Source organism: Heterocephalus glaber, unplaced genomic scaffold (assembly GCF_053883595.1).
Source record: "Heterocephalus glaber isolate CG9 unplaced genomic scaffold, H.glaber_assembly_v1.0 deba00001481, whole genome shotgun sequence".
NCBI lineage: Eukaryota > Metazoa > Chordata > Mammalia > Rodentia > Bathyergidae > Heterocephalus > Heterocephalus glaber.
In genome coordinates, this window is record NW_028258317.1 from 11,840,904 (window position 1) to 11,858,854 (window position 17,951).

Consider the following 17,951-nt stretch of genomic DNA (forward strand, 5'->3'; position numbering starts at 1 on the left):
GGTTGTTAGTGTATAGAAATGCAAATTATTTTTGTAAATTTTATACCTTGCAACTTTACCAAATTTATTTATTTTTAACAGTTTTTTGGGGGAAAATCTTTAGGTTTTTATACCTGTATGATCATGTGATCTGCAAATAAAGGTGATTTTACCTCTTTCTTTCTTTCTGATTTGGATGCCTTTTATTTCTTTTTCTTGCCTAATTACTCTGGCTAGCACTTTCAGTATGATATTGAAATAGTGAGAATGGGCAGCCTTAGTTTTGTTCCTGATATTCTAGGAAAACATTATACATTGGATCTAATATTAGCTATCAGTTGTTTGGATCATGCTGAGATTTAAATGTTTGTCCCCTCCAAAACTCACATTAAAATTTAATTGGCATTTCAACACTATTAAGACATAAGATCTTTATGATGTAATTAGGATATGAGGGCTCTGCTTTGTGGATGGGACTAATGCCATTATAAAATTATGACCTAAGCCCCATTTTCTTTCTCTCTCTCTCTTTTTTTTTTTTTTTTTTTTTTTTTTGCCCTTCACCAATGATGCAGCAGGTGGTCCCTGGTCACCACTTGGTACCTTGATATTGGACGTCTCAGCCTCCAGAAGCATGAGCCAATACATTTATTTTCCTAATATATTTCCCAGATTTCTCAGATATTCTGCTATAGCAGCACAAAATATTCTAAGACAGATTGCTTTATATCATTTAAAATATTCAGACACCTTCATTTAGTTCTTTTATAATAAGATGCATAACAATGATTTTTGTAAGAGTTACTTTTGCTACATTTAATAGACATATTAAGTTTTCAAGAATATTTTCTATATTGTCTTTTAAATTATTGCTCCATAAATAAATTGTATTTATGGAATCTTTTTACCTCTTTGTAAAGAAATGTGTGTATGTATGTGATACAAAATAGTTACTTTCATTTTAGGGTTTTGGTACATGTATATATCATATCTTGATAATTTTCAATTCTGTAACCCTCCCTAATGCCCCTCCTTATCCCTGATCCCCTTCTCTATTATGTTTGTGGAATCTTTTAATATTTATAGTTCTTGTTCATATTCTTCTTATTAACTTCCAGTTTAATTATATTATAATTAGAGGATGAGGCATCAGCATTTTTATTTATTTAGATTTTCTAAGTTAGTATATTTAGCTTGCTATAAATATAGTTTTGTCCAAGCACTTGATATTTGTATGATCTGAGAAAAAAGCTTTCTTCAATAACTCTGGAGCAGGTGATGGGGTTAAAAATACATTTAGCTCTTCTTTATCTAAATTATTAAGGTCAATGTTATTTTTAACTTACTATTAAGATTAATATATGAAAACAATTATGAATATAGCACCATGAGTTATTCAGAGGATAAAGAATGGCAGCAAACAATACTTTGCATGTAAAGCACATTTCTTAATTTTTTATTTCTCTACATCATTTTAGAGTTGACAAAGCTCTTTTCAGAGATATTTTCACTCAAACCTCATAAAGGACCTATGAAACAGGCAAGTAGGCATATGATGTTAATCCATTTTACACAAAAGAAAATTAAGGCTCATAAAAGTAAATGCTATATTCAAGTCTTCATTAAGTTACAGGAATATCTTGAAGTATAATCCAAGTCTCTTGCCTTCTAGTCCTATATTTATTGCACAATGTCACCATACTCTAAGTCAATTCTAAATTGAAACACTTCAATGTGGAGTCTTTTCTAGTAGTTGGCTACATATGATATATAATTTTAATAACATATGCTTATTTCCAGAGAAAGGATTTTATCTCCATTTTATGCCAGTGTTATTTTAATGTGTGACATTACATAGCAGGCTGCATACTTTTACATGAAAAAATTGGGAAAAATGTTTGCATGTATCTATTTTTATAGATCCATTCTAATTTAAGGAATCATGATGATTGAAAACCCATACTTCAGAACAAATTAGAATAAAATTTTTTGTTACATCTTGACTCTTACCTCTTTTGAAGCCAATTTAATTCTAATGGGAAGTCTAGGGAAATTTTAAGTTCCCATTGTGAATTTCATGAATGAAGTCATAGGACAGGTGGGTGTTGGAATCTTATACTTTTTCTTCCTTGTCTTCACTGTTTTAAAGAACTCATCACTGGAGCTTCTTCTCAGACATGAGATGTGCTGTAAAAATTGTAGTGACAATAATATCCCTTTCCTACTTAGTGCTTAAAAATTTACAAACCCCATTCCAAGATATTCTTTATAAATTCTTAAGAAAAAGACAAATCCAAGTTATTAACTCTATTTTACAGATAAAAACAGGCTCAGGAACGTGAAGAGTGCTGCCTAAATTTATAATGAGTAGAGCTCTGGCCCAAATTCACAACCTTTAGCTCACTTTTTAGGACCATTTCTGATTCTTTTTTGCCATAGGACCATAAGGAAGATCATTTTGAGAATCAGGAATGCTAAAGGTTTAAATTATTCCAGACGGTGACAGCAAAATCACTGAGAAGTTTGCAATATTGAAGAACAGAAGAAAACATTTTTAACAAAATATTGTGAAATACCCCAGAATGAAAAGGTAAGAGGTAATTTACCACTAGAAACTATGCAGTTATATGTAGAGGTTTAAAAATAAAAACAAAAACAGAAACACGTTTATCTGTCTGACTTCATTAACGTTATTTTGATAGAAAATGGTCCATTTTTCTTGGTGCATGCAGTGTTTTTAGGTGTTTATTGTATTATTGACATGTAACATGCCTACATGTCAAAACACATGTACACATATAAGACTGTTATATATATGTACACATACTCATTTATGCATCTGCCCAAAGTACAAAACTTGTTTTTGTAAAGATTACCCAGCAACTCAAGAGAGTTAGAACTACCTCTAAAACTGTCAGAATACTGGTCTCCCAGGCCATGGCCATAGGCAACATGAACACAAAGACTGCCCTCCAGGCTTTTAGAAAAAAATTCAACTGGTTCCCTGTGGGAACAATAAATCAGGGTGTACTCAGCTTTGTTTGTATGAGGGTGAGGTGATTTGCAAGGGAATCTTTCTCACTTCTGAATACAGTCCCAAAGCTGTAGTCAAGTCTTTTCTTTCTTCTTTATAAATTCATTGTGATCCTTAACAGCCTAGCTATGTGCTTTTAAAAAAATGTATGCTTAGTAAGTAACACTTCACTTTGGAATAATAAATAGCAGAGAGGAGGTGCTGCATTTGAAGCCTTAGTTAAAGCAGTGAATGAAAACCAAGTCAGGGACGTTGCTTACTTTTGTTGTCATCATTCTGCCATTAGATTAGGTGCTGCTACAGTCTTCCATGGGGCAACATGTGCAGAGATCACTGATGTGGCTATTCTGACAGCTACCTAGCCATTCTCACGAAGGTCAGTAGAAGTGTCCTATTTTTTTGTCTCCATCCTTCTGGAAGTCTCTGCTTCTCTAGAGAGAGAGCAAACAGACACCATCAGGAGGAAGCATGATTTTGGAGATGATGGAAAGGGCCAGTAAGCTGAGGCTTAAATGTTGCAAAGAAGAAACCAAGGAAAGAAGATCATGTCCCACTGTGTAGACAGAAGAATGTGACAAAAGCCCTGTGTAAGACCGGACAGCCAGTAAGAGGAGTGGGCTAGGGGTGAGGAGGTTTAACCCTCTCTCTCATGTTAGGATTTATCTAATCTACGTCACTTCTGTCCAGAAGAAAAAGTAAGGTGAGCCACAGATGTGGGCTACTTATGTAGCTTTAAATTTTCTAGTAATCACATTTTTTTAAAAGGTAAAAAAAAACTAGAAAAAATTAACTTTAATACAACCTTTTATTTAACCCAGTATAAACTATTGTCATTTCAACCTGTAATCAATAAAATGATGTTATTGGTATTTTAAACTTTTTATTATATTGTCTCTAAAATCTGTGTTTAACCCAGCACATCTCCATTCAGACTATCCACATTTAAACACTCAATAGTCACATGTGGCTAATGGGTAACACTGGACAACACAGGTATAGAGCCAAAGAAGCAAGACTGAGCTAGTGGATGAGAATCCAGCAGCTTCTTCTGTGAGAGCAAACAACTTGAGCTATGAAAAATAGAAGCAGTAAGCCTTTTATCTGCCAAATTAATTTCATAACACACAGCATTTTATTCTTATAAGAAAACAAAATTTATTTTTTAAAGCATCAATGACTGCCATTCTTCCTCCCTCACTCTCATATTGGTTCACTTGGGACAGTGGTCCCAGAATTCCTCCAAGTCTTCTCTGTCCATATGTATCATTCATGGATCGCAGGGGCCCAGATGCTTCCATTAATAAGTTATTATCAACACTAGGTCATAAAGCTTACCCTTTAATGTCTTAATTTCCTAGCATGTCCTTTGCATGCTCAGAAACCTTTCCTCTCAGATAATAAAAACAATAACCTTTATTGTTTCCTTATTACCTCTTGGAACATCATAATTCCTCATTGTGACATTTAAGAATCTTCTTCACATTGATTTAACCTATACAGATGATGTAGTCTTCTACTCTCTCACATCTACAATGGCACCATCTCTGCTTTTTAAATACAGCAGAAGCCCTCTTTTGTGACATGTATAGTTGCCCAGTTTATTGAAACAGGTCACTGAAAGAAATTATGAAACTATAAAAATATAATATATATGCACCTTGAACAGAAATATGTTTTTAAGTTAAAACGTGATTGTATAATCAAATGGGAAAGGAGAAGATTGTGCTTTGAATTAAGGATCATCTGATTGAAGTTCATAACATTTCTTGCATAAACCTAACCCATAATACATTGTATACAGTAAACATATTTGAGAGACAGTCTTGTTATAGATACTTTGTTTTCTCTATTTTATCCCAACTATTGACATTTTCCTTGCCCACATCTATATTGTCAGAGAAAGCTTTTTAAGCACCTTACAAGGAGTCTTTCCAAACTATTCAATTTAATTTTCATGGAAACAACTTTTTTTTTCTGTAGCCCTGCAAGTTTATGTACTGTTTAATTTAATTATGTGCTACAGTGACAAATAGCCTAAATAGATTTGGCCAAACTAGAGCTGGCTCTTAATAAGCACAGAACTCATCTGGCAGGAGTAAACTCAAGCAGGTGTCCTAGAGTGGCCCACCAGCCCTGAGCATTCAGTATGTCGTGTTACAGTGTGGTTTGCAAAGGGAATGGCAGGCACTCGTTCATTGAGTGAGCTCATTAACATTTTCTAGTGATTATCCTGTTGATTCTGGTTGGTCTGACTTGTTCTTGGCCTGCATCTCCTCCTGGAATCCTTTTATTCCCATCTTCTATTTCTTGCTGTCAAAAATCTTGGGTTGGTAAAATAATAGTCCCCAAAGATGTCCACATCCTAGTTCCCAGTTCCTGTGCCTATGTTACCTTACACAGTAAAAGTAACTTTGCAGAGCTGATTAAGTTAAAGATCTTGAGGAGGGAAATTTTTTCTAGATTGTCTGGGTGGGCCCGATATAATCACAGGTCCTTCAAAAGCAGAGAATTTTTCCTGGATGTGGTTGATGGAAGAAAGGTACAAAGACAGTAGTGTTGCTGGCTTTGGAGATGAATAGAATGAGGGTGACTTCTAAAGGGAGGAAAAGAAAAACAATGGATTATTTTTACCTTGAGCCTTCAAAAAGAAATACAGTCCTACTGGCACCTTGATTTTAGACCACTGAGATACATTTTGGACTTCTGACCTATAGAGCTTGGATATAATAAATAATAAATGTGTGATTTTAAGCTACTAAGTCCATGATAATATCTTATTAGAAACTGAAATCAATACAAAATCCATTCGATCTCCCAGCCTCATCTCAAATTAAAAATCTTTACAAAGGCTTTCTTGATTCTTGGTGTGTAATATCCTATTTTGAATCTGTGTTTTATTTTTTTTTAACTTACCTTTTAAAATTTTACTTACCTTTTCCTTATGTTATAGTGGGTCAGTGTCTTTTCCTTAACCTTTCCTAGACTAGTGGCCCTTTGCTTAACAACAGGTTCTTGAACTGACTTTTTTCCATGTCTTATTCTAAGTTTCATCCTTGGATTATTATAGACCTATACTGTGCAACAGGGTAGCAGCCAGCCTTATGTAGCTATTTATGTAAGTGTAAATTAATTTAAGTTAAATAAAATGAATTCATTATTTTATTCTTAATTTATATTTTCAATTTTATTGTGAGAATGCCTTTGTGTTTACATTGTGAAATGAAGCAAGAATAAAACATAAACCTAGATAAGTGCCTGTTTTTTTCATTCTCAGAATCATCTTGCAGTGTGTCTTACCCATAGTTGGCTTATTTAGATAAATGCAGACAAATTCAACCAGGCAGATAAGTAATTTATATGGTAATATCCATTTCTACCCATACCTAATACTGGTCATGCTGTTCAATCCATATTTCTTCTACCTGAAATGTTTGGATAGCATCTAACTTTCTGTATCCCCAGAGGCAATAATAAAGGGAACTTAAACTGAAACTCTTAAGCTAAACTGAAGTTATAACTGTGTGAGTCACAAATAAAAAAAGAACTTCTTCCATTATGTCTAAGACACGTGGTGAGAAATAGAGACATTTGTGAGAGATGTGGTGAGTGTTTGGGACTTTTATGAGAGAATTTTACAGAACTAGGCAAGATGAAACAATATCTGCCTGAAAGGAATATATGGTTGCAGAGTAACAATGCAATAATTTTATTTTTCACATTCACTTTTTTCCTCAATGAACTACTCTTCTCAGCCATAGGTTCTTAGATATAAGATGTAAAAAGGCAGCAGGAAAGGCTTAGGTTTTTAAAGTTTTCCACCTCTAGTAATACAGATGTAAGATATTTTGCTGCCTTAAATCTATGAAAATAGAACATTCTAAGAATAAAAGAGCTATCCACTCATATCCTTCCTATTTTTTCATTTTCAAGTTTTCTACAGATTCATGACATTGTGCTTTTATAACATTTTGCCAATGTTCAGAAACATCATGAAAAGTTGAAAAACTTAATAACAATTATCAAAATCTCCCTTTAGTCACTATTCTTTTTGGCAACATGTTCTCAGTTCCTCTTTCCCATCTTTCTAATTGGTCATATATTATAAATAGATTAGCATTTTGGATATTTACATTTTATTCATCTAGTCATAATTATTTCTCTTTTGAAGAAATTAAGGTTAAATTCTAGTTAATACACCTCTTGGTAAAGCACATTCTATAATTACATAATAACTATATAATAATTTAGGTCTTTTGGAAGTTCATTGATAGGCTAGAAATTATAATTCAAAGTTGTAAAATAGAATATTAATAACACCTTGAGCCTGGACAAAAGATAAATGTACACTTTTCTTCAAAAAAAACCAGTTAGTTTTTAGAGAATGGATCTAGATAAATATTCCTTGCAGATTATGAAGTTACTTTTGCTTACAAATATGAAACATTTTATGCAGAGTATCATTTATTTTTAGCATATTTCATATAAGTATTTCTTTATTAATGATTTCAAATGCAATGACTAATGTTACTTTTACAGTACATGTTTTTTTCAGTTTCACTCTAATGGAATTTCCAGCTGTCAAATTCTAAGGAAGAGTGTTTTTTTGTTTTAGACTGTTTATAGGAAGCCTTAATAATTGGGGACAGAAAAAAAATCATCCACATCAGCATATAGCACAATAAATTATTGTTTGCTGGGAGTAGTGACCTCCACTGTGGCAAACAGAAAGAGAAAATCTTCATCTATAGGAATAGAGCCATGAAGGGAAGGGAAACATGCTTGAAGCTCATTGAACTTTGTTCAATTAATTATTTTTTCTGAGCTATAGTAATATTGTTGATAATATCTGCTTCTTTAAATACTTCCCTTATCTTTACAGACTTCTAACATGTTTTCCCCTTGAGATTGTGATGATTTCCAATGAATTAATAGCAAAAGACATTTATTTGATTTCCAGTGTAAAAGTGTACAAAATTATTGATAGTTGATTTTTTTCTTAATTTACAAAAGTGGTTCAAATTAATGTTACTGACTATCTCTCATAAGGACTAGGAAGAAGTAGGGTGTTTTGTTTTGTTTTTTTGTTTTGATGAGAGACATCTACTTTAGCCAAGAGAGATTTTTAACTAAAAATTGTAGGGGAGAGTAAAAATGCTGAATGTAAGAGCAACATGGATTTTAGTAGCTGGGGCCTTAGAAAGCCCATGGGAGAGTGCTCAGAAATTTCTATGAGAAAATAATAGGTCAGGAGCTTTATATTTCCGTACCACTGCCCAGGACATTAATTGCTAAGAGAGTAACCTTGAAAGACAACATATAGTGAAACTATAAAAAAGGGAGGGTCTCTGTTCCTCCAGTTGATATATATTTGTAGAGTCTGATAGAGCTCTTAAAATTTGAAGCTAAAGCCAAGCTGATGTCTCCTGGCTATAATCCCAATACTCTGAGGGATGAGGCAGGAGGATCACAGTGAGTTCAAGGCCAGCCTGGGCTACATAGTGAGATACTTTCTCAAAGTAAATAAATAAATAAACAAGTAAAAAAAATTAATAAAATAAAAAATAAAAAGTTGACGCTAGTTAGACAATCTTTACCAAAATGAGGGATCTCCCGTCTGTTGACTTTGGTACATTAAACAAGACTCATTGGGCAGCAACATGATAATCTAGCTGTGTTTCTCCTTCTGGATACATAAACATATTATGGGACACATGGGCAGATATAACACTGAGTCAGGCTACTTTATACTTCTGGCCTTTTGCTGTATCAGAAAAGTGTATGTGATTGATTCTATTTTGTTCTTGGTGGATTTATGCATGTTTGTATTCCAGAAAGGGAATTCCATTCAAAATTATGACTGCCATTTCCTAATTCCTTGCTGGCTTAAAGGATTAAGTCCTAGATTTCATATTCGACTAGCTTATTCTCCCTCAGACCACTTACACTGACTTTTGCTCTAAATACATAAGCCATGGAAGAATAGTACTTTTAACCAAAAGGATTCTTGCTAAAGAGTTGAGAGTTGCTGTACAAGATAAAGATAAGGTCTTGGCCATGTGTCAGTAGAAGCTCTGGCTTCTTGAGTATTCATCTTTCCTTCCCATTGTACCACAAAAATGCAATTGGCATCCAGGTGCCATCAAGAAAAAGGACACCAGTGACAGTGCTGTGCTTAGCTAATGACATGATTTGTAGATCTTCTACTCCTCTGCCAGAAATGCCAAGACATTTCTGTATGTGAGCCAGTTTTGTAGTTTCTTCAGAACTGGAGGATTATTGTTTCCAATGACTCAAAATGCAATGGCTTCTCCAGTTGTTCAAAGTAAAGAGAAATCTGAGTGTAGATTGGGTTCACACAGCAAAGAAGTAGGTGCCAAACACTGCCAATGCCACATTCATTAGAGTCACGGGTAGGTGCAGAAAGTAAGAGGTAGTTAAGATTATTTGTGAATAACAGGTTTAAGGAATCAAGACTTCCTTTTAATTTTTTTCTAAGATTATTTTTTTCCATCCTCAATATTTTTAGGATTAAGATTTATGATTTTCATGGTTATAGAGGTGTACTTTCCAGGGAAAAAGGCAGGGTAATGTTGTTACAGGCATTCAAAATGCCAAATTGGTGTGTGTGTGTGTGTGTGTGTGTGTGTGTGTACTAACATTTCAAATATGGCTTTTAGGTCCGGGAACTTAGCTCAGTGGTTCTGTCGCCTGCCTCGTAAGCAAAAGGTCCTGAGTTTGATCCCCGGTACCAAAAGAAAAAAAAATGAAAAAACTACTTGTGTCAAATATGGCTTCTAAAGTTTTATGTAATTTATACTGCATCCTGGTAGTCACATCTTTCTTTTTTAGAACTTTCAAATAAAAATACATAGTGATCCCTTGCTGGAGCTAGTTACAATTATTCTGTTTCTCTTCTCCTTTTCATTTAGCCAGTCATGTGATAAAAAGCATCATTTTCCATCTCCATTTCTGCATAGAAAGAAGATGCTAATGTTTACCGCCCCCCCCACCCCCCCACCCCCCAGGGATTGAACTCTACTTTGCTCTTGCCAGGCAGGCACAACACCACTGAGCTGCATCCCTGGCCCTATTTATCAACTTATATGGTCTTATGTAGCCTTTCTCAACACCTTCTTCCCAAGAAGTTACCTTTTATTTTGATTATCCTTTTTCACTGGAGAATTTGAGTTAATAGGACATAGGCTATGAGAAAGTGCCACTGGCTAGATCTTGCTTTGCTGTCCTTAGGGAAGGGTAATAGGTTTGCCTTGTTTAGGTGTTTTGATTTCAGTGGGAATTAGCAATATTTTCCAGGTAGGATCAACATGCCAGAAATGGCCTGGTTGTGGAATAGAAATGTAATGAAATTTCCTTGGCCACCATGTCTATTTTGCTAAAGTAAATTTATTTATTTATTTATTTTTTTGGTACCAGGGATTGAACTCGGGTCCTTGTGTAAATTTACTTTTATAAGACCTTTTGATTCATATTTTTAATGTTATGCTGCATTTAAAAATATTTACCATCAAATTTAAGTTGTATATTCTCGAACCTGTCCCCAAATAAATGTTTCCTTTCCCTTTTGTGGCTGGAGGAATTGCAGGAGGTAAAGAAATGATCCAGTTTCTTGACAAAAGAAAGCCCCTTCTGCAAACAAAGAGCATACAAAAAAGACAGTTTAACTAACCAAACAAAAAAATGCCATTGCACAATTGTGATTCTCCCAGGGAAACTTGTATTTGTTAGGTGTAGTTTCTTGAAAATGACATTAAGAAGGGTTACTACATCCCCGAAGTTCAACTGGGGATTAGCTCTTGGCATGACTGACAAAAATGGGGTTTCCAACACATTTATTTGGGGGACTATTTTTCCCCCAGTGAATCTTTAGTCTGTCTGCCAGATCCTTCCCTAATTTCACTGTCCAGTGTTTTTCTCTTGATGAGGATGCTATTGCCTGAAATTTACAGGCACGTTACTCAGCTTGGCAAGAGTGGGGGAAAAAGACCATTTTTCTGACAAAAGCTTTTAAAGATTTATTTGTTTCTGTATTTGATTTACTGCACTGACATTCCCCCATGTGTTGCAACACAGTCTAAAATCTAAGAAAGACTTCAATTCCAAACTATGATATTTCTTCTGACCACCCTCTTGGTTCATCTGTGTAAATAAAACCTGAAGGACACTGCTGTGGTACTGCTTTTGATATAAGGGCAAACCCCACCCTCTCTTAATGTGTAAAACCTTTTTTATTTTGGTAGCAACTTACTCTTCTGGGGCTAAAATTATGTATCTTCATCCCGAATGCAAGTTCAGCTGACTTAATTATAGATAGGAAAAGTCTTGTGGGTTAGTGCAGAACCTTTGTTGGATATGAATAGAAGCAGTTTTCTATCCCTAGTGCAGATCCTAGGTACATCACCTGGTATAGTTTTCTCTCCCTAGTACATTACCTTTTGTGGCTCTAATTTGCCCTTAGATTCCCTCAGAGCAGAAAGACTGTGTCCTCTGTCTTTTGGATCAAGGGGTTGTGGCCATTTTTATGTTCCACTGAGTTCACCTTCTAATCTTCTCATGTGGAAGTCTCGCATGAACTTCCTTTCCATCCCAAGAAAGCAACCTCTTTCTTTTCAAATTCTTGCGCATTTTTTTCTACACGTCTTTCTGATACTTCTGAGCATTTTCTTCCTGTTCCCACAGTTGATTCACCGCGTGGTTTCTATATTAGATGATAAGGTGCTGAAATAGGAGCCATGTCAAATTCTCTTTGTATTGCCCAGTCTCAGGCACAGTCCCTGAGAAACAAGGTCTCAAAAATGAAGAAACAAATAAAAGGAGCAGGTCAGACCTTCCCTGGAGCATAGCATGACTTGAGAGAGAAATTTCCAGTTGTTTTTTTTTTTAAACAGGGTCTTGCTACATAGTTCAGGCTGACCTTGTACTCACTATGTTGCCCAGGCTGGCCTCGAACTTGTGGCAATCCTCCTGCCTCAGCATCCCGAGCGCTGGGATTACAGGTGTGTGCTACCATGCATGGCTTGATTAGTTATTGAAAGATAGATTAGGCTCCCTGAAGCTTTGTAAAGAGGAAATGAACAGAAACTGTAGGGCAGGGGTCTGAACCCACAAATTTCAAGCTATGGAAGCCCCATTAGTCGGAGCCCAAAGTCCCTTACTACAGAGGGTTGGAATTTTTTCATTAGAATTTTTCAGGTAAGCTTTGGTGCTGTGGATGTGTGTAGATAAAGCAGGAGTGGGGGAATTCAGAGAATTGTCTTTTGGATTTATAATTGTTTCTAAGAAACAGTCCAATTCAGAACAGGGATTTCCCCAAGTCAAATGCACAGAACAAGGGATCCTGGAAGGCTCCCAAGAATGAAAGTGAAGCTTGACTCTACTTTGAAGAAACAGCTGCATGGTATGCTCTCCTAAACACTGAATAGAATGAATATGAAATCATTAACACCAGAATAGCAACCCAGTTAGAGTATGACACTTAAGGCCCCAGTCTTTGAAGCTTCTCAGAAACATGCCTTGAAAAACCATGCTCAAGAAAAATACTTTGCTAGTGGCACCCTTAGCTCTGGCCTAGGTGGGTAAAATCTCTCAGTCATTGTATCTATCTTTCCAGGAGTCTTGATACAACCACGTGACTGTGTACACGGGACTGTTGGTAAAATGCTATTTTCTCCAACAATGAATTGAAATCTTGGTTTTCTTTGAGTTCTCCCTACCCTTACCTTTTGACTGCATGTTTCCTGGTTCAGGTCATGTTTGTTCACCACTTTCTGAAGTAGTGAGGCCCTGTATGACAGGACTTCACATATGGAGAATGTATTTGCATCCTTCCTAACTGATTTACCTCTTTCCTATCTCTTCTTTCACTAACCCAATAGTCCTAACTTTTATGTGCATTATTACATTCCCATACTTAAGTAACTTTCCTTGGTTTCACATTGCATACAATTTGTTTCTTTATTCTTGTTCTTTCCCATCAAAAATGTATCCACTTTCCAGGATCTTGCATCTCTGTGTAAATTTAAATTTAATTGCTTATATGTTTGCCTCCTCAATTAGATAGTAGCTTCTTAAAGGTGGTTCTTGAATTTAACTGTCTTAGTAACTTTCTTGTCACGAGACACAAATACAGCTTAAAGGAGAAAAGGTTTATTTGGTTCAGTTTGTGGTGGTTTCAGTCCATAGTCAGGTGGCTCCAAAGCATGGAAGCATGGAAGAGGGGGATGAAAGGGGACAAGCCATTCGTGGCTGGGTGGTGCGAAGCACAGAAAGAGTGAAGGGAGGAGTGGAGAAGAGATAAAGACTTCCACCCTTGTGCCCAGTGACTCATTTCTTCCAAGCAAATCTCACCTTCTAACAGCAAGTCAGTTATAAACTCTCTTGTGCACTAATCCACAAATGATTATCACACCTCCATGATCCAGTCATCCCCAATGATCATATGAGGCTTTGGGGGGTATCAAATATAAACCACAATACTAACTTACTTCATATTCCCTCAAATGGCTAAGACCGTGCCCAGCACAGAGAACACTAGCTTTGTGAGGCTAAAGACTGCCTCCTTCACCTTAGGAATCCTAGCACCTACACATGTCTAGATCTAATAAATATGTGTTGAGTGATAAATGAAGGAAAACAATGGTTTTTAATGAATTAAGGGTTAGCCCATTCTCTTTAGGTCCCTTCCAAAAAGAAAAGGCAACATGGATTGAAACAGATTGATAAAATATTTACTCTTACCTTGTCTAGTTAGATCTTGTGCCTAATATTATTCTCTGGATCTCAGTTTTGCCTGTGTAATGAGAATAAGTTAAGGCTTAGATTTAACTGTGTGTGAGTTTGGAGATGGGGGGATCCATTTTTATTTTTCTGGGGAATGGAGAAATAAATCTTCACAACTAGGCTTTATTTATGGGAATTAGCGCAGGATAATACCAAGGCCAAGAGAAGTTGAAGTTTAGACTTGAAAGTGGTCTTTTCACCTGCTGATGCTGGAAGATGCATTAATCAATGTTTGCAGCCTTGAGTTGGTTCGACAATCTTGGAACTAGTAATATTAACAACATTCAAGAGATCTTCTTCTTTTTCTTTTCTTTTTTTTTTTTTTGGTAGTGGGTATCAAACTCGGGACTTTGCACTTGTGAGGCAGGTGGCTGCACCACTGATCCAAATTCCCTGCCCAAGAGATCTTGGAACTAGTAATAATAAATCACTCCAACACACCAGTAACTGAACTCATCTTCTGTATTTTACAAACACCTCTGTTTGCTAGTCTCTTCTCTCTCTCTCTCTCTCTCTCTCTCTGTCTCTTTCTCTGTCTCTCTTCTCTCTCATTTTGGTTACTGATTTTCTAATCACTTCCAAATCTCTTATTTCATTGGAGCTTCATAAATATCTTGAAAAGTATTTTACAATACTTTTATTTTACTTAATATTTTTACATTATTTATTTTAGGTACATATGTTTATAACCAAATTTATGATGAAAATATTCTAACCAGCCTTTGTTTGGAATTCTAGCTTATGTTTTACTAGCTGTATAACCTATGACAGATTACTTAATCAGTTTGAAACATTCCCTTAACTGTAAAATGGGTTAACAGCAGTATCTAGTACATAGGTTTGTTGTGAAGATTAAATAAGATAATACAGAGTATTTATCAGGTGTTAATTTACCTGGTAACTGCTCATTTCTCTAGCTTTCCATTTATATCATTTACTTGTATAACAATAAATGCTAAAATAAATTAGCTATTATTATTTATGAGGAGAGGGGGACTAAACCTACATATTTTTCCCTAAACTCTGTTAACACTGGCAGTAAAGCTTTCAGTTTGATGAATTTGAGTTTGATGAATTAGTGTTGGGTATGTGGGTTTTCACTCAGGCTACCTGACTACCATTGCTCCTGGAATTTTTTGTTCTTGTTTTGCTTTCTTCTTGAAGTTGCTATTAAGCAGCAACTCAGAGCCAAACTTCTTTAAAAAGTTGACTCTCTGCCGCCTGCCACGCAAACAGAAGGTCCCAAGTTCGATCCCCAGTGCAAAAAAAAAAAAAAAAAAAGTTGACTCTCTGAGCTGTTGTGAAGATTCATGTGGGCTTTTTCTTTGTCATCTTTGTATCACTGCTTATACCTCTGGGCACTCCTAAGTCAAGAAGGAGTTCAAAGGGTTCTTTCCACTTTTTCTAAAGACCATAACCTCTTTGAGGGGACACTATTTATTACTTGGAAGTGATCCTTGAACTTGTCCAAGTATAGGAGCAGAACACTTTTTACTGTGTATGATCCCATAGAGTATTGATTAAAAATTTGTTTTAAAAAGCTATTAGGGTCATGTAAAGCAAAGACAGAAGCAACAAAAGATGTTACCACTGCAGTGATCATTGAGTCATAACAAGGTTCTGCCCTAATTCCTTGCTACTCAAAGTGTAGGCCCTAGACCACCAGCAGCATCAAAGTGGCCCGGAGAGCTCTTTAGAAATGCAGTCTCCACCTGACGCCAGACCTACTGAGCCAGAATCACCAGATTCTGCTTTTTTAACAAGATGCCCCAGGGGAATCTGTGGCCAGTAACGTTTGAGAAATGTGGCTTTAAAAGGCACGCCCTCAGTCCAAAGCAAGTTTAAGCCAGGCCTGAAGGACTCAATGGTAGATCAGTTGTGCCCATCAGATTAGTACTGAGATTGACTACTGTTAATCCACCTAGTTCTAGGTCTTGTTTCAATTCATTCTGTCCTGGGAACTGTTCATTTCTCTAGGTTTCCAGTTATACCATTTTAATTTCTGGGATGCTTAATTTATCTCTGTTGCCTCCCATTAACGATATTTCATTCCTCTTTTCTGACATGGTTTTCTTGAAATCAATAGCCTGGAACCTCCAATGTCTGGTGTCACAGGCTATTATTCACTAAGCAATTCCTCCCTGCTTCCTGGCTCAGCCTTAGGCAGCAGGACCTTTCAAAAGGCATCCCTTAGAAGTGTGCGTGTCTGTTGTCTGTTACGCATATGCAATCAGATGTGCTTAGCCCAAAAGAAAAAGTACAGATATTAATGGGGCAATGTGTGATTGTGGTGATAGCTGTTTTGAGAGATGGTTGCTATCCTGTAAAAAATTCCAGATATTCACTTTAAATTCAGGTGCTACATTTATCCTACATAACTTTTATTAAAAAGACTTATGTGAATGATACTCTCACACTGAATCTTTAACGTTTGATTCTGTTTTTCTTAAAACAAATCAAGCCACTGGGGGAAATACATGATTTTAAAGAATTTTAAAAATATTTTGGGGAGAGAAGAGGTTTTGAATTTATTCTGCATTGAGATTTTTCTGTGTGCACAGCAAAATACCAAAAAAAGAAACAAATTCAGTGCAAGAAAATGAGGGACATAATGTCCTTGGATGTTTTCTCATATTTTCTTCTCTTTAATAAGAATTCATACCAAAATAACACCCTTGTCAAAATGGCTAAGTACACCAGGTACAGGTTATGGAAAAATGGTGATAGAAAACAGGTGTTTTTAGCTTGCTAATAGAGCACCCAGGCAAAGATTTCCACACTTACCTGCTCTGCAAGAATAAATACCTTATAATCACAGCCTTGGTGAGAGTAAATATGACTATAATGTTGCTCATTTTCCCTGTAGGAGAATTTAAAACTTGATATTATTAAAAGTGGGATTTCATCTACTTTTAACTTGTTTGGTTGCCAACGCTGTTGTTTGAACACTGACAAGGGGAAAAAAACTAGTAATGATTAGTCTATGTGCATATATGTTAATGAGCTAATGAATATTTCTTCCCTCTAAGTTGTATACCTCAAAGTGTGCATATGTGAGTCTGAGTGAATATACCTACTTGGCCCTCTGTACTCTTGGGATCTGCATCTGCTAATTCAACCAATTGTGGGATTGAGAACATTCAGGCAAAAAATTTGCATCTGAACCAAACACATACAGGTTTTTTTCTTGTCATTATTCCTGAAACAATACAGTATAACAACTACTGACATAACATTTACATTATATTAGGTACTATAATCTAGAGATAATTTAAAGGATAAGGGAGGATATGCAGAGGTTATATGTAAATACTACACCATTTTATATGAAGGATTTGAATATTCATGGTTTTGGTGTTCATGGGAGATTTTGCAACCAATTCCCCCAAGATACCAACACACATGGGATAATATATATGGCTCATACTAATGATAGTTTATATTTCTGTCATTGATTTTGAAGTGATGTCAAATGATGTGGTGCTCCAATCCAAACTTACTTATTACTTGTCCTTTTTGCCCAATGCAATGATATTCATTTTAAATATGATGACAGAAAAGTACTTGAGACTCTACATTGCCATATAGAGTTTTTCTGTTTTATAAAATTTAATGCACAATCTAATGAAACAAATGCTTTATTAGCCGGTGATGGCTTAATACAAATACACACACACATGCACACACACACACACACACACTGTAAGTGAAAATTGCTTCTTTACTATTACTTGCAAGGTATTATCCCAAAGAAATTAGTAATATGGAGATTTCTTTGCCCAGAGACTCTATATATGAGGCTATTTTTTATTCAAGGGACCAAGTCAGGACTTCCAGAGTTGCATGGCTGCACCATGTCAGAAGGTCTCTTGGTATTGTCCAACTGCCAGAAATGACACCAGGTAGCAGGGGACTTTGTCCTGGTGATAGGGCTCATGTTTTCCTATGAATCCGACCTTTAGGGTGTGACTTTGAAGAAGCTATTTCATATTTTCATTTAAAAATATTGCTATATTTGACATCTAGAGTTTTCTAGACTATAAAAGTAAGTTACAGTTTAGAACTATGCTGTCTAGTATGGTAGTCTGTAGTCTGTAGCCACAGGTGGCTATTGAGCATTTGAATTGTGGCCAGTCCAAAT

General features: G+C 35.7%; 1 protein-coding gene across 30 annotated transcripts in view; it reads left to right on the plus strand.

Moving 5' to 3' along the window:
- Positions 1-17,951, plus strand: part of LOC147825817 (uncharacterized) — a 227,622-nt gene that overhangs the window by 48,466 nt on the left and 161,205 nt on the right. For 22 of the 30 annotated variants that reach the window (XR_015439993.1, XR_015439995.1, XR_015439996.1 and 19 more), the window contains one exon: positions 2,419-2,569. The exons of 5 other annotated variants lie outside the window; for them this stretch is intronic. Coding sequence is in view for 9 of the 25 variants with exons in the window: in XM_087183613.1 (XP_087039739.1) it covers positions 2,562-2,569 (8 nt within the window). In the remaining 16 variants the exon portion in view is untranslated. Of the gene's footprint in view, positions 1-2,418; positions 2,570-3,299; positions 3,390-17,951 lie in introns of all 30 variants that reach the window. 3 more of the 30 variants (XR_015439979.1, XR_015439997.1, XR_015439985.1) reach the window with 1 other exon arrangement.